General features: G+C 37.1%; 1 protein-coding gene across 1 annotated transcript in view; it reads left to right on the top strand.

The window, feature by feature from the left end:
• Positions 1–27,126, top strand: part of SLC12A2 (solute carrier family 12 member 2) — a 48,557-nt gene that overhangs the window by 10,513 nt on the left and 10,918 nt on the right. The window contains 14 exon segments of the mRNA XM_009278518.1: positions 969–1,079; positions 4,104–4,212; positions 4,657–4,784; positions 4,868–4,952; positions 9,042–9,190; positions 14,130–14,237; positions 15,220–15,320; positions 15,322–15,341; positions 16,762–16,863; positions 18,115–18,270; positions 19,354–19,453; positions 23,004–23,115; positions 25,266–25,406; positions 25,606–25,712. Coding sequence (XP_009276793.1) covers positions 969–1,079; positions 4,104–4,212; positions 4,657–4,784; positions 4,868–4,952; positions 9,042–9,190; positions 14,130–14,237; positions 15,220–15,320; positions 15,322–15,341; positions 16,762–16,863; positions 18,115–18,270; positions 19,354–19,453; positions 23,004–23,115; positions 25,266–25,406; positions 25,606–25,712 — 1,529 coding nt within the window.

Below are 27,126 nucleotides of genomic sequence, written 5' to 3'. Positions count from 1 at the left end.
GACCTGCTGGCCACGCTGCTTTTGATGCAGCCCAGGATACGATTGGCCTTCTGGGCTGCGAGTGCACATTGCTGCCTCATGTCCAGCTTTTCATCCACCAGTACCCCCAAGTCCTTCTGGGCAGGGCTGCTCTCAATCCCTTCATCCCCCAGCCTGTGCTGATAGTGGGGGTTGCCCTGACCGGTTCAAAGACATGGAATGAGGTACAAGCTTGCTACTGATATATAAGTAAAATACTACTGTAATTAAGTAGCTTTTTGGTAAAAAACAAATTATTAATGGTGCCAAATGGAAACTTCCCACACTGTTTATCTACCTGAAAAAATAAATTGTATAATTTGTGGTAAAGTCCAAGCTGGCTGTTGAGAAGAGTGGCAGTACAGGGACATGATGCAGAATCATAACTCGTTAATGCCGAGATTCTTATTAGTGAACTGTTTCTTGTAAGTGACAGTTGTTTATATTAAGCTCATTTTCAAAGGAGTTCTGCTTATTAAAAACAATTCCTGAAGTTAAACACAACCAAGTATTACTTGTCTGTTGGATTTTTTGATTAAATGTAATACTGAGAAGAACCCAACCATACTTTTTGTAGGTGGGAGGAAATTTGGAATACATTAAAAGAATTAAGAGTAATAGTGAACAACAAGTAAAATACATGTATAGGTGCAAGGTGGTAGCAGTTGCCTTGCTGATTAATCTAATTCTCTGGCAGTTGAAGACAGGCCATTCTCTCTGGGAATGGACTATGAATAGGAATGATAATTTCCGTTTAGAAGATTCAGTGATTTAAAGCAAGGCAAAAACCAAATTACTTGTGTCCATACAGGGAATTTAAAATGAGTAAATTTGTGGTATAGAGGTTAACTCTATTAATAAATTAGAGTCAATAAAATGCTATTCTGCAGTAGGGAAGATAAGTACTTGATAAAGTATATGACTGGTTTTTTGTTTGTTTGTTTTGTTAGGAAAATGGGACATTGATGGTTGATGAAATGAATGATATCAGAATCATAGGGGCTATCACAGTGGTTATATTGCTGGGTATTTCCGTTGCTGGAATGGAATGGGAAGCAAAAGTAAGGAACTGTCACTTTTTCTTTTCTTCTCTGCTTCATAATTTTTACTCCATTTTCTACCTCAGCTGTTTGGTTTATTTTTAATATATTTAGTGCACTCAGTATTGTATGTATGGTATGTTACAAGTCAGTGGACAGTTTTTATGTAATAGCTCTTTGTCTAGCACTAGCATGTGCAGGTCTGGACAGCATTTCAGACCTTAGATGACTTTGCTCCACTGGAAGCTTAAGCATCTATCACAACCTAAAAACCAGCATAATCTACTCTTAATGACACTGTCAAGCAGGTTAACGGTATTGCCCTCTTCTGGGCGACTACAGCACAACAAGGAAAGGTAAGAGCACTAGCATGGGAATTTTCCCTCACTGGGAACTTCGGATGAGCTCCGTGGATGGAAAATAGAGGGCTGGAGCTGAAGCCAATCTAAAGTTGTGTAGTTTCTGCTGACTCAAAACCAGTATTCTTACCTTCCCTTCAACTCTCTTCTGGTTTTGTTTTCACTTGGAAACAGCCAGACAGTGTGATGCAGTCACTAGGCCTAGCATTGAGGAGGGTTGTGAACATTGGTGGTGATGAATGTGTAGGAGGGGGAACCTACTTTCCTCATCTTGTTGTGGCTGCACAGTCTTAGGTCAACTCTGATTGTGGAAACAAACACGTACGGATCCTAGGATACCGTAATATAAAGATTGCCTTACTAGTTTTGTGCTCTGCATTACTAGGCAGTGTAGCTTGCTCAGTGTTTCTTGCACCTGGTAGGCTTTTTCTGAATATCTGTCCATAGTGTGCTCAAAAATAAGAGCCTCACTTGGTCTCCCTTCCCATTTGATATTTTGTTCGCAATAGCTCCTATTTTCTGCAGTCAGAGGCAACTGAAGGAGCTTCTTCATGTGAGTGGTGTAACACTTTCTTATGCTCCTGCATCAAGATGACAATGATACTAATTATCAAAATGATTGTTGCTCATTGTTGCTTCCAGCCCTAGAAATAGGGATCGTAGAAAAAGGAAGTGAAGATCAAGTACATTACTTGGCTCTACCACAGGGAAAAAAGAATCTACAGAAATTGACTTTGGCATGTACTTTTAAATTGAACAGCATGCTTCTGTAAAAATTGCTTACCTTTCTCAGGTAGTCCTTCACTGTCTGTAACTTCAATTTGTAGTGGTATCTTTATGGACCCGAGTTCGAACAATACTGTCCTCCTTAATCTCAACCGTTCGGTTTTTCCTTTGAATGCATTAGTTGTTATTAACCCTCTGGCTGCTGTCACTTAAAGTCACAAGAAATACCTTGCTTTGCTCTATAACATGAACAATTCTATAACAATAGCTTGCATAGAAATACCCCTGCTGTTTAACGTTTCTGTATCAAACCTTAACTGTGGTATCACTGCAGCGTCATCCTTATTAGGAAATAGGTAGCTTTCAAAAATCCTGTGCTCAATGCATAAATCAAGGCTTGTTGGCTTGGTTTCTGCATCATGGAAGAAGGCAAGTACGAGCAATGGTAAGCAACTGAACCTGCCCAACAAGCATGTGGGTTAACATACAGCTTAGCATAGCAAAACACTTCCTGATTATAGTATCTATGATGTTCTCTGATGCCTTCCCCATGACTTACAGAATGCCTTGGAAAATGGGACAAGGGGAATCTATAATAATGTCTTTGAAGTAGATCTAAAAGCTAAGAGAGACTGAGATTCCAGGGAAGCCTGCTTAAAAATCGACTTTTCAGAGTTTGTGATCTCTTACCACTCAACTCCTTGAGTTGAAGTCTTAGAAGCCCATTTTTCGTCTGAGACTTTTGAATGTAAGGAAGATATTCAGAAAATGCTCTTAACTTGAGGGAGAAGCCTGGGTTTGTTACTGGATAAATCCACTTGTGGCAATTGCTCTGTGGTAACTTCATGTTGAATTCTGTAGGCTTATTGAAGACTTCTGTAAGCACCCAGCTGCATCCTTACACCTCTCACCTATTCTGTAGGCTTGGCAAAGGAGAGATCTAAATATGATGCACAGACTGGTTTCTTCAGGTGGTCTTCTAACTCTGCTCTTGGCTGTCATGCTCTGTTTATTGCTGCACTACCCTGTTTACTTGCGAGGCTGTGTGAACTGAAAACTTTGTTTTGTAACAATCAGCAATGCCACAGTGCTATTGCATATTAAGTTCTGATCTTGGGCCTGAAAAAAAGTCAAACTATGAATAGCTTCCTCTGAGCCACTGGCATATGCCTTTATAAGGAATCAAATAACATGAAAGGTAACAGGGCAGTGTGGTTGCTTATTTAAATGTAATACCTGAACCGTCTCTTCAATGCCTACATTTATCTTTACTCACACTTTTGAGGTGTTGGATGGTTTAAAGTACTTGTTTGAAGTGTAGGGTTTATAATGGTTTTATTGAACAGTGGTTAGAAATCTAGGTTGTAATGAAAAAAGTATCAAGAAAACTAGAAATTAACAAGTAATTGTGGTAGTCTGCAATTCAATTTCATAAATAAGGGTTGAGAACATGAGAATGTAACAAAGTAATCTAGTCCATTGCATAAAATAGCAAACAAAAGCTGTTTGATTCCTGATGTAATAAAATTTTAAGTAAATACTGCATACTGAAGTATAAGGCAAAGCATTATGATCACAGTTAATAAGGCAACACTCCTGGCATTTGTGTGTATTTAGCTCTTTTCTTGTGAATTTCAGTCTACTCAAATCCATTCCTTATGGAAGGCTTATAGAGAAAATAGTCCTTTTAAGTATTTTGTCTTTAGAGGCATAACTTTGAGAGGTACCGTAATAAATTCTCTTTTGAACGGACATTAAACTTACAAATTACTCCTATTTATTTATTAAAAATCCTGGTACATATTCTCTCCAGCTTGCCTTATTTATTTGTGGAAAACAAACTGAGAAGACTAAGCTGAATTTGGAATAAAGTAAATATTTACATTTTAGAACACAACATTGAAGCTTGAAACTGAAAAAGAGCAAGTTCTTCTGTCTGACTGCAATCATTATGTTTCAGGCACAGATAGTCCTACTGGTGATCCTCATACTTGCTATTGGAGACTTTGTCATAGGAACATTTATTCCTTTGGATAGCAAGAAGCCTAAAGGTTTCTTTGGTTATAAAGGTATGTTGGAACAGTTAGTATTGTAAACAATATCTTTGCAAAGAGGAGACGTGCTGTTACAATTAAGTTAAACATCTAAAATATCTTATAGTCCTATTTAACTATAGAGATTTTTTCCTGATTCTTTCAAACTTCTGCAGTTTTGTTCCTTAAAGGTATTGGACCAAAACTTGGTCCTGCCTGCTTCATATCAATTACAGTAAATTTAAAAAAGCTCGATGATACTATAAGTACTTTTTCTGGTTTTAAAGGCTATTTAAGTTTACTGTGTTGACTTTTATTTTGAGTTGAAGTGATGAATTAGGACTTAAATGTTCTATGCTTAATTTTAAGAAGGTCATACAGCTGTGACTTTCAGCTTTTTCATGGAGCTAATAATGGCTGGAATGGGCTAATACTGTAGCTTCTATATGAATATTGATAGACTTAAATCTTTTTCTGCAGCTGAAATATTTATGGAGAATTTTGGACCAGATTTCCGAGAAGAGGAAACTTTCTTTTCTGTATTTGCTATTTTCTTCCCTGCTGCAACTGGCATACTTGCTGGTGCAAATATCTCAGGTGATCTTGCGGTGAGTAGTGAATTAGCAAATATTGTTCACAAACACTGTACATTTATCTCCGTCATCACTGTCCACTGACATTTTTCTTTCAGGATCCTCAGTCAGCCATACCTAAAGGAACGCTGTTGGCCATCTTAATTACTACATTGGTTTACGCAGGAATTGCAGTATCTGTAGGTAAATAGAGAATGTTTTTAACTTTATCCTTTCACATTCATTCTGAGGGTCTGTTTTGATGCAGTTTACATAATTCATTACATAAAGTCATTATGTAATTGGCATTCATGCATGGGAAAGTCATAGCCAGAGGTCTCTAATTTTTATTGTTGGAGGTTCAATTTTCAGCTGGTTTTATAATTACCTGAAGTGAGTGATATTTTCCTAAGACTAGTGACTGCTTCAGACTAAAGATGACAAAAGACTTCATACAGATGTTTCCTCATTTGTTGCAGTTGTGTATGTTAAAAGATTTACAATTTAGCAGTGGGATAATCCCTGGATTAGAAAAGTGCGTTTTCAGAAAATACTCACTGAACAAACACCTGTATTGGTTTGAAGATGATGGTAGTCAGCTACTTACCTGAAGTGAATTGTGGGATGATCAAACAGCTCTTTGGTGAGGATGTGTGACCAGTAATTCCGCAGTAGAGGGAAGAGAGTGAGTAGTACCTTCATCTGGCCAGCCCACTTTCAGGAGCGTTGTCATGTTCTGAAACATTGTCTGTAGCTTTATTTTCATGTGGAAAGAGGAGAAGCAATCACAGACTGATCTGAGTCTTGTATAACCTCTCTTCCCAGTCTTCCCTGCCCCACAGTGGTTTGAAATTCTCTGTAGAAGTTGCCTTAGAGTTTGATGCTCTCTATCAGTTTTGCTCTAGAGTACCAACGGTGAACCAGGTTTTTCCCACCCATAAAATAATTCTATTCTAGTAATCTTAAGAACATAAGATTGTAATCGTATCTCGCTTATTTCTTGCCTATGATTGGAAATGTTTTTATTTGTGTCACATAAATTAGTTTCTGGCAGCAGTAATCAGTTTTCTTATATGAAAGACCTTGCTTTATCTTAGTTGTGCTGCCTTTTGAATGAAATTCTCATTTATAAGAGTACCATTGATCTTACCACTAATGATACTTCCTTTCCAAAGATACCAATCTTGCTAGTCTGCCTCTGTTGGCTAACATTGTACTGTAGCTCTGCCAAATAGTTGCTCTGTAGTGATTGTGCTTTGTGCAGCATAGTGACCTACGCTTATTTCCTAATTAGGTTGACTACATAGACCTCTGCTACCAAATTTAAATACTTTAGAATTTGAGCCCACGAGAGCAAAATGCTCATTAATATTCATTTGTTAATGGAATACTTTGATCATCTTTCAAACATGAAACATCTCATTTTTCATATTGTGAAAGGAACAGTTTGCAAAACCAACTGAACATGAAATTGTTTGATGCATCAGAAATGTCCTGCCTTAGTTGCCTCCTATAACTTACACTTAGAATTCTGCTAGTTAGAAAAGGCTACTGCAGAAGTTGGAGATCATGACATGAGTGCAGTTTAGCTTTTTTTGAGGCATTGGGTCAGGAATCGGACAAATGCTTTTATTCCTTTCTCCACACACTACTCCGCACTGTTAAGTTTCCAGAGTAGTGATAAGCAAGTCATTAAAATTTTGAAGGGGCTAGTAAATGTCACTGAGTAGTCATGTCTGAAGGGGAGTATGATGTTCTGAATTTAGCTCAATATTTGCATGCTCTGTAGTAAGAGGGTTAAGAAACTGAGTAAAGAAGGCTTAGAAGAGGAAAATTGCTAGTCCTACTGCTAGAGCTAGGCAACGTATTTCAAAAAGATAACAAGCTGTGAGGAGAAAGTGTGCAGTTTCATATGTTAGCAAGGGACTAATGCAGATGTGCAGGTGGCAGGATGAAGATTGCGTAAGCAACTTTTATATCAAATTCTTGAAAGGCATATTTCAAAGAACAACATTTATTGCTTTAAAAACAAGGGAAGCTCTAATAAAAAACCCAAGCTTTTGAGTAGGGTTAAGACATGCTTTCTGTACACAGGGAAGTAAAACTAATTAATAAGAGCCTAACTGTAGCACTGGAGAAATTCAGCACTCTCAACTGCAGTCTGAAGGAGTAGGGTAGTATCTCTGGAATTCTTGCTGGTTGCAGGTAGTTAGGAGATAACTTGATATAGATGGTCTGTTAACCTTCTCGGGCTTATAGCATGGCAAAACTTTATTTGACTTTGGCAGGAACGTGCTTATAAAGCCTCTGAAAAGGTGAAATCCTGTTTTTACAGGAAAGAAGACCTAGAGGTTCTTAGGGAAAACGTTGCCAGAATCTTATAAATAAATAAAACTTTTCTGAATGAATGTTAAATAAAATATCTGGACTCTTACTTATACCTAAGTATCTTCTGCTGAGAATGGACCCTGCCTAGCTGGCTTCTGTTCTGCATTCTCTCATAGTAAGACTCACATTAAGTTTGTTCATACTGTCATTGTCCCTTTCTGTTGTATTTTGACTCCATGTGTGAAAGGCCTGCCAGCCAGTTGGATCTGAACTATGAAAAAGGGTATGAGGAAGAGGAGGGCTGTGAAAGTGCACTGTAGCTATTTAATGGGTTGCTCAACTTAATGGGTCTGCCACTGCAATCTATTACCAATAAAATGTTATCTACAAATAGTTCAACTAGTAAGTATATTGTCACATCCATTATATACTGCTTGAATGGCTGGGGCAAATACTTGCGTAGTGGAAGAGAAAGAACTTTCTCTCATACAGAGGTTTTGATCCCATTTAAAACAGAACAACAACAACAAAAAAAACCCCAGCCCCTCCACATACCCACAAGAAGAGCATAAGACAGGTGATCGATATAGGAAACTCTTACTGAAATTTAACCAGTTGGGCCTAATAAGTAACTAAAAAATAAATCTGAAAAGTGGAAGGATTAAGTAATGTCCACCTACCGGGACCAGGTGTTATTGTGGACTGTTAGTCAAGTTCTGATGGCTCAGAAGCAATCTAAATATGGTATAGGTACTTAGGAATTCATTTTCCCAATAAAAGAGAGACAAATTACATAGGTAACAGGGATTGTTATTGGAGAAACTTAAACTTAAGCTTGCAGCACATCTGTGCCCTCCGTCTTATTTTGTAAGTAAGTAATTCAGGTTCTTCGTAGTCACATGGTTCTGTTCCCAGGACCTCCGTGTCATTCAAGTTCCTAAAAGACCAAATTAAGGGAATGCTATTTAGCTATTGGCTACTGCTTTGTAGACTTCCCTCATCTCTTCCCCACTACTTATTTAATTCCTGTTCCTGGAAATATTTGCTGGTGTCCAAACAATTTGACTACCTCAACTATTAAACCATAGAATTTTAAATAATACTTAGTCTGCTCTAGTTTTTGTCCTTTGAGACAAAAAATATTGAAGACTTGTGGGCTTTTTAGTACTTTTTAGTTTTTCTTAGTACTTAAGGGCTGAAATACTGTTTCTTCAGCATTTTCTTGACCAGTGAAATTACAAATAATCATACATGAATTGAAGACAGCAGTTTAAGTGATAAACTTAATTATAAAAAATGTGGTAGGAATGGGACTGTATGGCTTTGTTTTTCACCGAGAAACCACCTTAAAATACCACAGTCACATAGGAGGTGGCTTGTTTAAGCTTTGGGAAAATGGCTTGCAACAGGTTTTCATGACAAACTACTTAATTTTTTTGAATGTCTGAGCCATATTAACTGGAAAAGAAATAACTGCAACACTGTGCACACCTGTCTACATACATCTGTACATACACTACAAAAATGCATTCCTCTGGGAAAATTGACAAAAAGAGAAACTATTAAATCAAGTAATGGTGCATAATACTAACTTCAATTAAAGAGCTATGCGGAAACTCATGATTCGGAGAAATAATATGTTGAGTTAAAATTGTGCTGTTAAACTTTTGCAAGTCTATTAACATTGTTTTCCTCTGTGCTAAAACTTTCCTTTTCTTATTAGACTCAGATTTATTCAAAAACTGAAGATTATCTCAGGCAAGAGAGCAATTAGTTCGCTTGTTTGTATTTGTTCTTCATAGTGAAGATGTGCTTAATACAGAAATGTATTAAAAATGTAAATGCCATATTTTAATGTTGCTCTGTGAGAATGTGCTTATGTAAAAAGGGAATTGAGTTTGACACATATCCTTAAGTTCAGGTTCAGTCTGTTAATGCCTTTTTTTGTGATTGTGTCCACTCTAGGTTCCTGTGTTGTTCGAGATGCCACAGGGAACATTAATAACACCATTGTCACCGAGCTGACAAATTGCACTACTGCAGCTTGCAAATTAAACTATGATTTCTCATCCTGTCAGACAGGGTGTCATTATGGGCTGATGAACAATTTCCAGGTATAAAACTTTCTCCTAAACCTGTTTATTGGCTTTTGTGTTTCTTCTTTTTTTTGAATTGCATATTAAGAAAAATCATAGGCTAAAAATGGCTATCTCCATAAATATAAGGTTTATCTGGAATAGTTAAGTGGTACACTCTAGATAGTATGTAGAACAACAATGTAACTATGTTAAAAACTCTTGGATGTTATACACAGGTGGTATAAATATTTACTCGTCTTCTGAGTAAACTGCTTAGGTCAGGTGGTGGGACTGCAACTTTATGTCTTCAGATACCTGAATGTCATCATTCAGTGATGTGGATAGAAGTACTCATTGTTCAGTAGCGATGCATAGTAATCGTAGGTAGCCTCTGTCAATAACTTGTGCCTTAATTTTTTAAGTTTCTTAGAAAATATGCTGACTTTTTAAGAATGTTTTACATATTTCTCACAGTATCCTCTTTAATGGTAAGAATGTTGTGAATTTTCATAAAACCTGATGTTACTGTGTTTAAAAATCCTCTAGAAGTCATGGGGTAATTCAGTCTTCAACTTTTACTTCACAAGTAATTGGGATGTCCATGAACTATTGGTAAGGGTTTGAAAGAAACCAAGGAAAACATATTTATTGCCGATTGTCTTAAACTTGCTTTGTGGTAGTCCATCTTTGCCCTAATTTTTTCTAATCAGTGTACAAAAAGTTGGCTAGAGATTAAGCTGAAATCCAGTGATGAAAAAGGTGTCTGGCTTGTGGGTTTTGATCAGAAGTACATGTGGTACATGTACTCTTTACGTGTACTACTTAAATGTTAGGCTGACAGCCTTACCTGCAAAGCTCGCTGGAAAACCTATTTTGTACATGCTGAAATAATGTTGCAGTGCAGATTTTATTAGAGTAAAATACATTTTTATAGTGGAATAATTTGAGTATCTGTGTGGTGTTACTTTGTTCTGGTTTAGAAAAAGTCTGTATTAGAAACATTTCAGAATTGCTCTTGTGGGAATAATTATTCTGCAAAAGCTGATGACTTTCCTCATTTGTTTAAGCTCGAAAGAACCCAGTATATCATCAAATGTACAGCTGAGAATAGCGTAGAACTGTTTTCCTCCGACTGTATCTTTTTCTTGAAGTCATAACTTTGGTAAGGTTGCTTACCATAAATGTTGCTTGTATTTCTAGTAAGTTAGTCATTAATGTTCTAGTTTCTTACCATTTGGTCTAAAGAGTACTTCTGTCTCCCAAATTATTCTTGCTTCTCTCTGTGGAAAAACTAGTGGGTTCCAAATAGAAAAAGTCACTTTCAATGCCAGGGGCTGCACAGAGAATGCATTGCCCCGTACGCCCCCCTTTTTGTTGGGATTTTGAAAACTCTGTCATGGAGATTGCACAGCATCTCTGGGCAACCTGCTGCAGTGTTTTGCCACCTTCTCTGTGGGGTTTTGTTTTTCTAATACCTAGTTGGACTTTCCATTGCTGTTTGTGTTTTCTCTCATCCTCACAGCTTTTGCTGTGCATGTCTGAGAAGAGTCTGTTTCTGTTTTCTCAGATGTCAGAAGGAAATCGTTTGCATGAGAGACTGTCTACCTGTAGATAAACTGTTGGCCATTTTCTAACTGAAGTGCCCTCAACTTAGTAGCTCTGAATGGTAGCTATAAGGAGAGAATTTTTTTTTTATCTGCAAGTCACAGCATGTGTGTGGAGGGGACTCCAGGCTTGTGTACTTCTCAAGCTCTTCATACAAATGTAACTTCTTTCTGTAGGTTAAATAACTGAGGACAAATACTTCACAAAAATAAATTAATCCCCAAAGTAAGCGAAGATTGTTGTATTTGTCTTACAGCTTGTAAGCATGCAGGTTCCGAGGTTGAAAGTGCCAGCTTACTCGTGTGCACAGCCTGATGACTTTATCGCTTCGGTACACTTTGTGCTGCATTCAGTTCTTTTGGCAAAGAAGTTCGTGCTTAGGCAGCTCAGGTTTTGAATGTGTTTAGGCAACAAATGGATGACTTGTAGTATGATTTACCTGTGGAAAGCTTAGATGATGCTAAGAAACTTAAAATGAGAACAGCTGGTGAGACAGGCTTAGTCAGACTTGCATAGAAAGACCATCTTCAGTTTCTGTTGTAGTCAACGCAAATGAATTACAGGTCCTCACAGGCTTCAGACATTTCTCTGTTCAGTGTCAGTGACATTTCTGTGCCCAGGCTGCCACGTGGTACAAGAGTAACTTCAGAAATTTGTTTTGGGCTCTGTAGCCTCAGCCTGGAACTTCCCTAGAATAAGTTATAGCTTTGGGTAATTTAAATGCAGAATTTGGTCAACTTTGGATGAAAGTTGAAAGTAGCATCAAACTCCATTCCACAAACAGTGTAAACGTTCTGCTAAAACATTCCTCCTACAAAGGAAGGCAGCTGTAAAACATTTGAAAAAAGTTAGGGGAAGGGGGAGTTGAACAACGCTTTGTCCATATTCATTATAAAAATCTAACTTTAAAGAAGCTGCTGCTTGTTTTCATGTGGCATTTTTTTTCTGCTCCACAATAGCTGGACCAAAGAACTGAAACTGTAGTCAAAATACAACATTTCATTATCCCAAATGTTTGAAATGTAAGAAACTGTCTACATGGTAAATGCCAAGGAAGCACGAGTCCCTTATCAGCAGTAACTATATACCTATCCCACCACACCAGTGGTAACAGGGCAATTCTTACTAGATATCTGTCCTTCCAATTCTGTGTGTTCTTTAAAGGATGAAAATTTCAGTGCTATAGCTAACTGCATATGTGGGCTCCTTGGTTTTGTGGTCATGAAGTTTGGATTATGGTATGTATGTTGGCGGGGGGAGGGACGGAGGGATGTTTAACACCATGGCATACTGGTTCTGCTGGAACTGATTCCCCTTTTGTTCCCCTAGCTTAGAAGAAGCTTCCTAATGTCTCTTACATTAGTAACCTAAGTCCTAACTTACTAGCTTTTAAAATGGACAAACATTATCTGCATACACCTTACTCAGATTTCTCTCAAATTTATAAAAAAGATATAATATTCAAAAATAGATCATGTAAATAAATGGAGGCAATGAACAGAACCTAGAAAGAGAATGTAAAATCTGAGTATATTGTAAGAACTAAATTGCAAGAAGTTGATGCAAGAATCTGATGGGAAGAAAAGTGGTGGAGACTTGTACCATTCTGTCAGTAAGAAGTCCTTCCAGGGAAGATTGATCAAGCCATCCTTGCAAGGAAGAAAATTTTCATACTGCTTCTGTAAAGATTATTCTATGCCTGTTTATTGTGTTGCTATAGCAAAGGTTTCTTTCTAAAATATTTGTCAGTAAAGCATTTACACCCTTAACTTCTCTCATAGAAATATAGTGTAGGGTTATTACAAACTGGCATTTACAACTTTTTCTGTTGATCATAGAACTAACTTAAACCTGGGCGTAGGAGGGATAGCTTAATGTATGTGTCATTAGTTTTAGTCATAGATGAATAAAGGCCTGTCCTATCTTTTGTTGTTGTCAACTACAAATATGCTTCAGGAAATTCTCCTTCATTCGTTACACTACTATGACAGCTACTTCACTTTCATCTTATGCACCTGCAATTATTTAAGTCCTCTTTTTAGGCAAGGCATGCCTTGAACTGACCAATGAAACCTGATGTAGCGTAGAGATTCAGTTGACTGTTTGAGAGACCCAGCAGTTTTTGTCAGTCTGATCTTGAGAAAAATGCTAAATTTTATCATTAGTTTAGCCCTAGGAATATGAGTAAAACTTCATCAGTCACCTGTATATTGTTTCCGAGAGCATGTCCTACCTAGTAAGATTGCTTTAGACAGCTAGATTTTACAACTTCAGGTGACAGTAACTTAAAAACTGGACACTTCTGCATGATCTTTCTTGCCTTCCTTCAGTACCTTTCCTGGTACTCTAGGTGAGGTTGCCAGGATGACAAAGGCAAGTAATCAGTGCAAACAATGCAGAACCTCATTCTGACATGTTGTGCTTTGAAAGGCACTGTGCTGGGTTTGGTCCATGGACAAAAAACATAAGCTTTTTCAAGATGGTATCAAATTCTTAAACGCTGGCTGTCTTCAAGCAGTTTAGGCTTTTGTTTCATAAAGAAAAGTACTCTATTAAACCATGATTGTTTTTCAAATACATAGTTCTGTGTCTTAATTCACTTGACACGTGTGAGGCTGGATGCAGCTGTAGTATGGAAGTAATCAGTAGAATGGTAGAAGAGGGTCTTTAGGCTATATGGCAATTAGACAAACTGCTTTGGTTTTACTTTGGGATTTTTTTTTTAATGTCTTATCAACATTGTTCTTTTACACTTAGCTTGCTGAGCATTATTTTGTAGTCATCCAGTCTGCCAAGAATTGCATGTTGTATTTCACTCACTGGGGTTACAAAGATGTCCTAGGATGTGAACTTGGGGAGATAGGAAGGAAGTTTGTGCTGTCCTTGTGGTTTTGAATGGGAAACAAGCCTAACTTAGAGTGATGGAGATGTTGAGAAAGACAATCAGCTTTCCCAAGATAGTCCCCAATTTCAGTTGTTCTGTCACTTGGGCTTTCTGAGACCATGTTATTCAGCGGTAGGCTAGTCAAAATATGTAACAAATTCCAATGTATTTTTCTTCCATGACTTATTTTTAATCCTCTTATGAACCCATGGAGACTTTCACTGTTGATTGTTTTGACCTGAGAATTACGTGGTTGGACTACATATAGTGTGAAAAGCCACATTCTCTTGTTCTGAAATTAGGATCCATTTATATCCCCTGATTTGTCCCTAGTTCATTCACTGGCATGAATGCATGATATTCAAACAGCTTTTAAGTGGAGGGTACATAGTATTTTATTTTTCTGTTTGTGTAGTTAATGTTGCCATCCATTCGTATAGTATACTTTTTCATATTCTTTCAAAAAAATAATTATTTTGCTTTCAGGTGATGAGCATGGTATCAGGATTTGCACCACTGATTTCTGCAGGTATTTTTTCAGCCACCCTGTCTTCTGCATTAGCATCTCTTGTGAGTGCACCTAAGATCTTCCAGGTAAGTACGGAAGCAAAACCATAATCTTTTAAAGAATAATTTCAATTAACTTTTGAATCAGAATTTTTGGAAGGGGACTTTGACATAGTGCCGTTGTGATTCATACCAGTTGACATCAGTAGATTGATCTAATATTTACCTGTTGCTTAGAATGGGAAAACAGTGTGTTACTGTTAGTAATCGTAGCTAGACTATAATTTGTTCCAGATCTCATGTGTTTCTAGTTAGTTCAGAGATTAGTTGTGGTGTAACTAACATTACAGGAATCTACAAACTCCTTTAGATATTTTTTGTTGTAAGTAACAGTGGAGCACATACAAAGATAACAGTTCATTTCTCAAAGTAATCACAGAAGGAGACAGCATGAAGTAGAACCTGTAGCTGTGGAATGTTAATCGTCAGAGAATACTTTATCAAAATAATTGTGTGCCAGTTCTTGTGTAAGTAACTTACACTGATTTTGTTGGTGTTCCTGAATGTATTTTGCTTTACCTTCTTTTTAACCATTTAATCTCATTCTTTGTCTTACAAGTTCTCTTTAATTGGGTGAAACTTCAGTGTCCTCTAATGACCTTCTTTCCCAGAAGTTCAGTAGGGAGTCAAACATAGAAGGGATTTTTTTGTGGAATAGAAGAGCAAGTATTGATGCAGAGAACTAGTGTATATATTGGGCAAAGTTTCCACTTTCTGAGAAAACATTTTCTCCTAAAGAAAGACTCTTTGTGGTTGTAAGACACCAGTAAAGTAAAATAGTCAATTACTTACAGAAGAGCAAAGCTTGTTCTTATAGATAGAAATTACTGAAGGGTAGAATATTGGAAATGCAAAATGTCAAGATGCAAAGACAATTGAAAATAGAATTAGTACATGGTGGCTATAAACCTTCTTCTTTCAGGAAGATAATATGCAGTGGAAGACAGCATTAGTAAGGATACATTTTGAACAAAATGCATGCTGACTCTTGAATTTTATTTTTTCTTAGGCTTTGTGCAAGGACAACATTTATCCAGGATTTCAGATGTTTGCTAAAGGCTATGGGAAGAACAATGAACCACTGAGAGGATATCTTCTAACATTTTTAATTTCTTGGATTCATACTAATTGGTTAGTTTGAAATTATAATAAATTTCAATATCCTTTTGTCCTTTACAAAGCATTCTATTCCATATCATGACTTGATGACAGTGTCCTAGAGGTCTAATGCACAGCTTAATTCTAAGCCAGCATTCTAAATCTGTTTATTTTGAGGGTTGCTTTCTCCTATCTTATAGATACAACTCTGTCTAGAACTGCAATAAATTTGAATTGAACTGTAGCAATACTGCACTTTTCTTAATAACCGCAGGTATCTGTCTTTAGATACTATCAATCAATAAAAATACATCGTTTGCTTGAGGTAGAAAGATGTTATATCTTGTTAATATGAAAGTTTATCTCAGATTTTTAATAATTACAAACAGTTTCAGTAAACGGCAAACTTGCATGAACAATACTTTTTAAAGTGTGTTTTTCTGTGAAGTTACAAACAGTAGAGATGAGTGCTGATGCTGCTGTTGCTGAAAGTAAAGGTAGTCTAGGTAGAATTACATGTGTTCTGTGTAGATGGCAAACTAATTGTGCTGTGTCCATCCATGAATCCTGTACCAGTGCTTTTAAACTTCTTTTCCCAGTTTGCTCTTTCATCTTTCCCCCAAATCTGCTTAAGGCACAGGTATACCCGTGATGCCCCTACTGCAGCATGCTGACTGGAAACTTGATTACAACAAGTAGAAACTTGCAGACTAACATGGCACATTCTGCATTTTGATCACTTTTTTTTGATGGTGAGAGTACACATATAAATGTTTTGTACCATGCTGCCTCAAGGAAAGGAGAGCATCAGGTTCTTCCGTCTCTTTCACTGAAGAGGGTGTACTCATCACTGTTGTGATAGTATTGGTCTGTAATAATGCACTATACTAGTACCATTGATGCAACTTTTAAAATGCAGGCAGATGAAAATGTTTGTCACATTGCTCACACTAACTTTGTCTGCTGTTGCCATTCACCATAGTTGATTGTCTCTTAAACTTATTAGTATCTTGTTCTTTGCTGTTTGAGAATTGAGCTAGAGATGCACTGCAGATGTATTAATGCTCTGCCTACTGTTTCTGACATTCTCCAGAACCCAGTGTATTAGTGCATTGTTTGATCAAGCCATGGTGGGAAAGAAATTTTCTCAATGAATTATTTTGAGAAAGTATGTAGTGCTTCAAAAGTGGCAGTCCTGGAACACTTGGTAGTGCGGAAAAATGTTTATATTTTCAAAACTGAATGTTACACTTCCTGACTATTAGAAGATACCTTACTAAATAAGAGACCATTAAGATAATAGCTCTGTCTGTCGAACAGAAAGGACAAACTGCTTCTCCTTAGAGTACATCAGAAAATAAGGTTGTTTGTAGCAGATTTTTTTTACTCTGGAATCTACAAAGCCATTGGATGATATCTTTCATAACAGCCTGCTTTGTTTTTGGTTTTACAGCTGAACTGAACGTCATTGCTCCAATTATTTCTAACTTCTTCTTGGCCTCATATGCCTTGATTAACTTCTCTGTATTCCATGCTTCTCTTGCAAAATCTCCAGGTAGGAACTACATTTTGGGGGTGACAGTTTAGCCTGCAATTTCTTTATGCATAAATACAATCTAAAAGGTATTAATAAAAACGAATGTTTAGTTTAATATAGTTACTAAACATCTATTTGACTCTCATGATGCATCTGAATTACAAGCATAATATGGTGTGTACTTGGGTCTTCTGAAATTTTGAGGACTGAGTGATCCAGTAGAGCTTGGGAGCTACTAATGTTGTCATCTTTGCTGAGGGAACACAAGATAATTCAGTGTTTATTCAGAAACTCTTGAAGAAAACTTTCTTGCTAATTCAGTATCTGGCGTTCAAGAACCACCCTTTTGTCTTCTTTGGATTTCTCTGTTAATATGTTTCATCTTCCAGGCCAGCAGAAGCTGGAATTGCAGGTGGTATTGCCATATTTTTATAGCCTTTGGTGTGGAAGGCTAGTTAGATTATAGAAGTAAGCCAAAACACAGTACTTGCAGAACGCATGTATACCGTACCCAGTCCACTATGCATTTGTAGTGAAATAATGCCCTCAAAAGCTTCTTAAGTTGCTGAACTGGTAGATACCATTATTTTGCCAGAGCATGTGCATAACTGTTTACACAACAGTACTATGTCTAATGCACTTGTTAATCTTGGGTGTGTTAGTGGGGGTGTGCGTGTGTATTTATCTGATTTCGGATAAACTTGTGACAAATAAGGATGTAAACCAGTGACAGTCCAGTATTTTGACGTACTCAAGTTCTACTTGGATATATCTGTCCTTTACCTTTTCATGTGGTGAAAATTTCTGGCCATGTGAAAATAGTAAAAATACACAACTAGAAACAGTTAGTGGTATGTGAGAGAGCGAGTCACGAGATGATGATTCGTGTTATACTACCTTTGAAAGCAAAAATCAATTGTCAGGCAAGCTATTGCCAGAGGTTCCTGTAGCCTGATTCAATAGACATACTGGCACAAGCATCTTCAAACTTTCCTTTGAGATATGCTTTTAAAGGGCAAAATTAGGAACATTTACATATCTATGTAAGAAAGATGCAAATTCATTTGAAAGGTGTTGGAAAATTGAAAGCATAAATGTGCCAAAGTCTTTATTTTTTATATTACTGAATCTGTCACACATTCACATGAAATGGGATGCAGAACACTAGGGAAGGAAAAGAGGAATAGTGCCTTCCTTCTCTTGGGAGTAGTGATTAATTTAATTTCCTCCCTCTTTTCTCTTCTATCCTCCAAATTATATTTTGGCTAGGTTGGCGCCCTGCTTTCAAATACTACAATATGTGGATTTCTCTTGTTGGAGCTATTCTGTGCTGCATTGTGATGTTTGTCATTAATTGGTGGGCAGCACTTCTAACTTATGTCATAGTCCTTGGACTCTACATTTATGTTACTTACAAGAAACCAGGTATGTATAAGGGCTTCTTTGGGTTGCAGTGGGGGGAAGAGGGATGTAGAAGAAGGGAAAAAGTGATGGCCTTTAGGGGAAAAAAAAAGATAACTTATTTCTGTTTAGCCAACTAGTTCAAACTTTTGTTTCAGGCTTTTTAGTTGTAATGAAATTTAATTATGCCTGCATAGTCACTGCTGTTGTTCCCCCTTTTCCCAAATTATCAAGATGCATGCCTTGCACTTAGACATAAACATCTGAATGAAAATTAGAGGAAGAGGTGCATATTGAAAGAGCTTGAATTGCAGCAACAAAGGCAGTGAGAAAGCAAGTTATGTTTTGATGGGAAGTGAAAGAGGATACTCTCTTACCTTTCCAAATTGAAAAGGGATTTGAGTGGTGGGTGGTTTTTCAGTAAACCATTCCTATATCTATGAACAACAATTTATACACTTTCTTCCCTCTTCTAAGAGCACTGTATGATTGTAAGTGCAAGATGGAGCAGAGCTGAACCAAAAAGTGTTCCTGAAGTTGAAAATAAGGAAAGCCCTACATCCTAGGCTATGAAGATTATGAAGTACTTGGGTTATAAATTCATTGTAGCTATCAAAAGATGTATATGGGAACGAACAGAGAGGATACTGGGATCTTTCATTTCCTTATAAAAACAATAATCTAAAAGGAACTGCTTAATCTAGCAGGTTTTTACTGAAAGTATTTGACTTTGTTTAGGCAATGTTTTGAGATTACTTTTTCCTCTGCTGTGATATAACTCAGCATGGCATTTTTTCCTGAAGTGTTATTTTTTTTGACTCAAAAGTTGTTACAATATTTGACATGTTGGGGGAAAAACCCCTCAATTCTTTCTTCCTATAATTGTAAAACTCTAATTTGTTTGCTAAAACTTCTACAGAAATGTTATCTTTAAATAGAATTGCTTATTTAGCTGTAGGGTTTGTTGTCTAGTACTGTGTAGAATGTACCAACATGTAGCTTAAGTCTTCTGTGTTTTCAGTTGGTATTCGACATTCATTTTGTGATCATGTAGTTTTACAATGAACAGCTTTAAATAAAATACTGCAACTTCAAATCTTCCAACAGATGTGAACTGGGGATCCTCAACGCAAGCTTTGACTTACTTGAATGCACTACAGCATTCTATTCGGCTCTCAGGAGTGGAAGATCACGTGAAAAACTTCAGGTAACAGTTGATATTAAAGACATAGGAAGTCTTTACTTCATATATACATATATACAATACATACTTCTATGTATTCAGTAGGGTACTGTAATGATGTTTGCTATCATGGTTTCATCTCCTGTGGGTTACAACAACTTCGAATTTCACCACCAGGGACATCCTCTGGATATATTTACATCAGCATTTTATTACTGATTAAGAATGCATTTTAGAAGCAAGTCTGTGGATGATGCCAGCTTATTGTTAGATGCCTCATGGTTTGAATCGTGAACTGTGAATTGCATTCTTCTTTGATGAAACTGAATTGGAAGATATACTCCAAACTGGTGATGAGCAGTCAGTCCATGTGCTTGAGATAAAACTGATCTAACCTAAAATCCCCAAGATGTGTATGTTGTGGATGTTGGCCTCAACACCAGCTATTTCACATTAGACGTATTCTCTCATTGCACTCCAGTAATGACAAACAGGCTACACGAGTGTTTTTCACACAACTGAAGAAGAGAACTGATTTGCTGTCTGCCAGCATGGCTAACCAGGAAGGTCCTACTCAAAGAGGCAGTTTTCTATCCTATAGTATTTATGCCACTTTTCTACAATAGCTTATTCCAGAAGAAAGATGCTTCAAAAATTTTTAACAAAAAGTATTGACTTAAACTAATTCCTCCAAATAAATAGAATCATAGATTGAACATGACTTTACCATGTGGTCTTATCTAATCCCCAAATCAACTGACTCACCATAGATCCGGCTGCAAAGTTAGATCCAACTTTGGTGTTATATCAGATTGCTCAGGGCCATATCCAGTCAAGTTTGAGTATTTCCAAAGATGGAGGTTCTGTTGACCTGTCTCTTTTCAAATAGAGCAGTTACCTCCTACATGCTGCCTATGCCCAGCACAGGATTTATAGTGTTGACACTTAGTCTAGTAAATCTCTATCATCCCTTGCAGCTGTGAGAAGTGTATTATTCTATTATGCTCAGCGTATTAGCAAGAGAAGCTAGCTACTAAAATCTGCTGTTGTGTACGAAGGGAGACTTTGTGTACTTAGGGCAGAATTTAATAAGGAGTGAGTTCAGGGAGAGATTCTTGATAAAGGTGCAATTCTCTGAGGTTAAGTCCAGAATGCAGAACCTGGCAGCAGCACAGTTTTTCAAAGAAAAGATCTATGGTATTTCCTGTCAGTTGGGAAAATACTCCAAATCTGACCCCTAGCCTCTCTTGGAAGTGACTAAATTTCCTTGAAGTACAGGACAGGTACTTAAAATGTCTGTTGTATACATACAGATGAAATTAGATGTGTCAAACAGTCATGATAGGTACCAGCACAACCTCAAAGAATATGACAGTAAAACTAAATTACAAATGTATTAATATGAGTATTAATGGGCTTTCCAATTCCAAACTGAAAAGAGTTGGCTGTTGTAGGTATAAACCACAAAAATTGAGTTTAATTAGGCTGTTGTAGGTATAAACCACAAAACTTGAAGTTTAATTATGAAACCGCTCTTTCTGAAGTCGTAAGTCCTAATGTGACATCAAAATCCCCGATTTATTTACAAACATTGTATTACCTATTATGTCAAGCTGCATTGTTCACAGGAAAAAACAGTCTACATTCAGAAGCTTGTTTATTGCTTATGTATCAAGAGCAGCAATTTTCAAACTTTCCCTAATGCAAATCTAAAGGCTGGCATTAAATAATTTGCAGTACCTAACTGTGATTAGTGTTGCAACCTTGCTTCTGTCTGCTGTTGACTATTTTGGGTTGCAAACTTCAATATAGAAACAAGCTTTATAGGAAAATTCTTACCAAGTGTAACTTTCTGCTTGTGCTGATACTGATCAGCAGAGCATTCATTTACTGTATGTGTTTAGGATTGCATTGGAAGTACTTCAGCTCTTTTGTTTGGGAAGCTAGTATACAGCTGTCTGAGTTTTAAACTCCTTCAATTGTTATCCTAAGGAGATATAGATCCTAATGTAAGCCGGTTTTAAGCACAGTGGCTTTAGGAGAACTATTTTTGGCCTGATACTGGTTTCTAACCTATGGCAACAAATGTTTTGAGTTCTAGAGATACATTTTAAACCAGAGCAGTTCAATATTTATTTGTTTGTTTCTTTGTTTATAATAGAATTTTGCAGATGACAACAAGTTGGGCAGGAGTGTTGATCTGCTTGAGGGTAGGAAGGTTTTACAGAGGGATCTGGACAGGCTGGACCAATGGGCCGGGGCCAGTTGTATGAGATTCAACATGACTAAGTGTCAGGTCCTGCACTTGGGTCACAACAACCCCAGGCAACACTACAGGCTTGGGGAAGAGTGGCTGGAAAGCTGCCTGTCGGAAAAGGACCTGGGGGTGTTGGTCAACAGCTGGCTGAATATGAGCCAGCAGTGTGCCCAGGTGGCCAAGAAGGCCAATGGCATCCTGGCTTGTATCAGAAATAGTGTGGCCAGCAGGACTAGGGAAGTGATTGTCCACCTGTACTCAGCATTGGTGAGGGCGCACCTCAAATACTGTGTTCAGTTTTGGGCCCCTCACTATGAGAAAGACATTGAGGTGCTGCAGCGCATCCAAAGAAGGGCAATGAAGCTGGTGAAGGGTCTAGAGCACAAGTCTTATGAGGAGCGGCTGAGGGAACTGGGGTGGTTTAGCCTGGAGAAAGGAGGCTGGAGCAGAGACCTCATCGCGCTCTACAATGCTCCAGGGGAGGTTTAGATTGGATACTAGGAAGTTTCTTCACCAAAAGCATTGCCAGGCATTGGAACGGTCTGCCCAGGGAAGTGGTTGAGTCACCGTCCCTGGAGGTATTTAAAAGATGTGTAGATGTGGCGCTTAGGGACATGGTTTCGTAGTGGACTTGGCAGTGTTACGTTTATGGTTGGACTTGATGATCTTAAGAGTCTTTTCCAACTTGAATGATTCTGTGATTCTGTTCTATGATTCTAATATGGAAAATGAACTGGAGATGCTATAGAGAATGAGACAGATGACTTTAGGTGATTCTTACGATGTGAAAAATTATTTTCTGAAATGAGTTCTGAAGTCCGGACACTTCATATTTTAAAATTGATTAGAAGGTTGTCTAGAATAACTTACTTGCAGTTCTTTGGCTCTGCCTTTTGAATGATAGTAATTTAAAAAAAGCGTATGATTACGGTTTTTCTGTTGGGTACAGAAGAAGCTAAGCTAGAAAATGCAAAGGGATGTGACTTAAAAATGGGAGAAGAAATTAATCCCTCTGACCTAGTCTTGTCTAAAATCTGTTTCTGATCTTTTAAAATGTTGTAAATTTTCAGATTTAGTGGGATTACTAAGTTTGGAACCAATTAATCATAGGTCTGCTGACAGTTGTGGAAAAAGTGATCTTTACTTAATTTAACATAATCTTGTAAAACTAGATGAGGTTACTACCTCTCCAGTGACAATTATGTTCTTATGGCCAATGTTTGGAAGAAACTTCTTTCTGTTAATTAAAAAACTCCCACAACTCTAGATGAAGTGAATTCCAACCTTTTTTTTCTTCTCATCGATTCACAATTCTAGACCTCAGTGCTTAATTATGACAGGTGCTCCAAATGCACGCCCAGCTTTGCTTCACCTTGTCCATGCTTTCACCAAGAATGTGGGGTTGATGATCTGTGGCCACGTACATATGGTAAGTGTATTCTGTCTTTACTTTAAAGTTACCTTGTTTTTTGTTTTTTTTTTTTTTACCTATTTGGTTTTTGTTTGTGGTTTTTGTTCGTGTGGGTTTTCTTTGTGGTGTTTTTTGGGTTTTGTTTTAAATGAAAGCATCATTAAACATTGAGAAGTGCAAAAAGAGATTTACTGGTAGGATCCACTCATGTATGGGTCATCACAATTCCAGTTAGGTATACTGCAGGGGAAACTTTGCAAAATTATACCTTTGATCATTTGATGCTTAAATGCTGAGGAAGCTTTGTAGGAGTAAAGTGAACATTGGATTACAGCCTGGGTCTCTTTCTGTCGTTGTGTCATACAATCTCATGTACTCTTCTCATGCTTTGGACAGAGTAGTTGGTCAAAATGATGCGCAGTATACAGCTAGATTTCCTCTCAATGTTACTGTTTCAGGGAGATTGATTCCTGTGCAGCTTTCTTACAAAACCTGGTCTAAAATAAACCTTCTTGAGCAGTAAATTCAGTATCAGTTTAACCAATAGTTAAAAATTGCTCTTAACCTTTCCAGTAGTTTTTTATTCCTTCAGTTATCAGATTCATTTCATTGGCAGGTGAAACAATAATGTGAACAGGTATTTCCTTTCCTGTTCCCTTTCTGCCCAGCCCCAGTATTTCACTAACTTTCCCTGGTTTTTGTCAGCATATGAGGTGTGAGTTTTTTGGGGGTTGGGGGTGTGTGAGGGCTGTTCTGCAAGGACGTAATTTCAGCAGTTCTTACTTTTTTTTTTAAAAGTAGTATCTTCTGTGGTAGACCTGTAGACGTTTTGGGGAGAGGGGAAGGAAGCAAGCTTCAAGTAACTGTTCTTCAAAATCACACTTGTCATGAGTTGTCTTAACTGTGATACAAGGTGGCTGTCATACTATGATCTGTACCAAAACTTCAGTTAGCTACAGAGAGGCTGTTGCATCTCTGATAAACATCAGTAAATATGTTTTGGCATATTGAGATTGTGTAGTTGAGCTTCATATTTTAAGGCCAAATTTTTTCTGTCACATCACTAAGAACTTTTAAGCAAGTGTAACTTTAAATACAAAGATTGATTACTCTTAAATATGTTTAAATTTACCACGCTTACTAAATATGACTTGCTTCTGATCTAATGAACAGATAAGAGCAAATCAACTTAATGCAATCCACAGAACATACATTTTGTTAAGCAAATACTGGCCAGTTTTGTCTTCAGAAACTTTAATTCCTTTAATTCCTGTCTATACAAACTTAAAATTTCAGTGAGTGCAAAGGACAGAAACTGAGTAATACTAGAGAGGTAAGATACCATAGATGGGATTACTGTCTTTCAAAAGTAGGTCTGTACTGAAAAGAATGAGGTAGTGTCATCCTTCTTGTAGAAAAGCAATTCTGATTAGAGATTTTCTCAGAGCATATCCTATCTCTATTTAAAATTGCTTTCCTACAAGAAAGATGACACTACCTTACTCTTCACTAACTCTGACCATTTGGTCAGAGTCTGTATCCTTTTGCAAACTGTATCCTTTTGCAAAAACTGGGCTACTGTGTTCTTGATTATACCTCATCCTGTATTCTTCATTTTGATGTCTAGGAGGAACACAATGATTCATCCTGATGGAAGTAATAAAAAGAAAGTATTTAAGGAGGAGATAACTTTGCAACATAAAACTGCAGAAGTGACGCTACTGTGACAAGGGTTTTCTGATTAGGATTACGTACACACAGAGGCACGCTTGTACAGCTTGAAATGAATAATCCTATAAAGCCTAATATTAGGTCATCCTATATCTGTCTGTTTCATTACAAAGCCCTTTCCTTTTAAAACCACGTTTGGAGGACAAGCTTGTGCCACCTGCTGGGGAAGTGGGTTGTGCTCTACAGGAACAAGATTGCTAAAGCTTGAGCACCCCTCTTCCAAAAAATGAGAATCTGATCCACTCTTTGCCGATGATAATGCCTGGTATTTTGTTGTTTGGGTTTTTTTGATAGTGTGGAAGCATTTCGAGGTTCTTCAAGTTTGAACTGGATTCTAGCAGTGAAATTAAAAAAAAACAAAAGAGGGGAGTGCTTTATTACTACTCATACCCATAATTCTTGTTCCCTCTCTTCTTTTTATTTTCTTATTTTGAAAGGGTCCTCGGAGGCAAGCCATGAAGGAACTGTCAACTGATTTGGCTAAATATCAGCGATGGCTAATTAAAAACAAGATGAAGGCATTCTATGCACCAGTGCATGCAGAGGACTTGAGGGATGGAGGACAATACTTAATGCAGGTACACCTCTCTCAAATTTTTTTTTTACGAAAGTGGTGAAGATGAGCATCAAAATTGGCAGTGGTTTTATACTTTGAAGTATTTTCATTTTGCAAAGTTATCTTAAAACTTTGATGAAAAATACTTTGTTTTCTTAAGAAAATAATAGAACCTTTAGTTGTTTCAATAACAGTTTTTAAAAAATATTTTTTGTTCTTAGGCTGCTGGTCTGGGTAGAATGAGACCTAACACCCTTGTTGTTGGATTTAAGAAAAACTGGAGACAAGGTGACATGAGAGATGTTGAAACCTATATCAATTTATTCCAGTAAGTAGAAAATGCAGAGGTGTAGCTCTTACGTTCCATTTCAGTATGTTTGGTAATAAGTCAAGAAGATCTTACCTGCATGAAGTCTCTTTTAAGTAGACTCAGATTTTCCATATTGCTGATCTAGCAGTCTTCACTACCTTGTGTTTTTTCTGATATGGAAATTAATAAGTGAGTCTTTATAGTTTAAACAGATTAGATTTCTATATAACTACTCTTTTAGGCATCTAGAAAGATATGTGGCAGTGGTCTGAGGTTCAAAAGTTACTGTCTTTAGAGATGGAACTAGTGTTTTATGTGCCAGTCTGCTGAATTCTTTAAAGCATAGTTTCTATTGAAAGCAGGGTTTTTCCTACACTACTTCTGTACAGATTAAGTGTAGTAGAGAATGAATCAGCTCTTATGCTGAAGTTCTATCTTCATTAAACCTTGCTCTCATATACAAGAAATATTTTACTTACAAGATACACAGCACTGACATCCAAAGTAATACAGTAGCCAAAAAGGAGATGGAAAAGGAAATCCTAGTGTAATTTGACAGTACTGAAAGGCAGACCAGTTCTGGCTGAAAAAATTTAATAGACTAACTTGTGCTACAAACACTTAAGAAAACCAAAACTTGCTTATTGCACTAGAGGGTTTTTTGTTTTCCTTATGTGCTGCTTAACCCGCTTCATTTGTGCTTTATACTTCTCATTTACTGTGCATTTAAAAGAAAGAGAGGATGGGGGATTACAGGCAGAGATTAGAAAAGGAAAAAAATCATACCCTCCCACTCTCCCAGTTCCTTAAGAGAAAAGCAGGAGCACCAAATGCAGTGAAAAATAAGGAAACATGTTGGTTAGTTCTTGGTTGTTCTTTTTTTCCCTATTTTATTTTGGAATGGGTTGTGCTGGAAGATCTGTCATGGCCAACAAGTCATGTGGTTCTCTACATCCCAAAAGAGAAACCTCAGGAGGTAACAACTGTAGGTCAAGCATATTTCTGGAAAATCTCTGGAAAAAGGAAAGTTTCTGAAGCACACAATAGAAATACATCTAATCTATACAGATCTAACAAATTAAATAATGAATTAAAAATTTTCACTAATGGACAAAACATTTTCTTCTTAAATCAACCTCAATTTTTCTTGCGTTTATTATAGAATATGCTGATACTTTGAACATTTCTAATCAAGTCTTACTACTTTTAAAGAGATGTGTTTAATGAGTGAAACCCTGAGAAATGTCTATCTGTGGAAATGACACGGGAGGGAGTTCTCTGATTTATAGTTGTTTGTAGTGAGGTATTTATATTTAAAGGACTGATGATTAATGGCTAATGCAAACTGTATGATACGGTTAAGTTCATGTTTTTCTGCCTTTTATCTTGGGGGGGGGGTTTGTCCTTAATTTTACTCCACTTTTACTCAGCC

Source organism: Aptenodytes forsteri, unplaced genomic scaffold, assembly GCF_000699145.1.
Source record: "Aptenodytes forsteri isolate BGI_AS27 unplaced genomic scaffold, ASM69914v1 Scaffold402, whole genome shotgun sequence".
NCBI classification, from domain to species: Eukaryota; Metazoa; Chordata; class Aves; order Sphenisciformes; family Spheniscidae; genus Aptenodytes; species Aptenodytes forsteri.
This window is presented reverse-complemented; position numbering and strand designations above follow the sequence as displayed.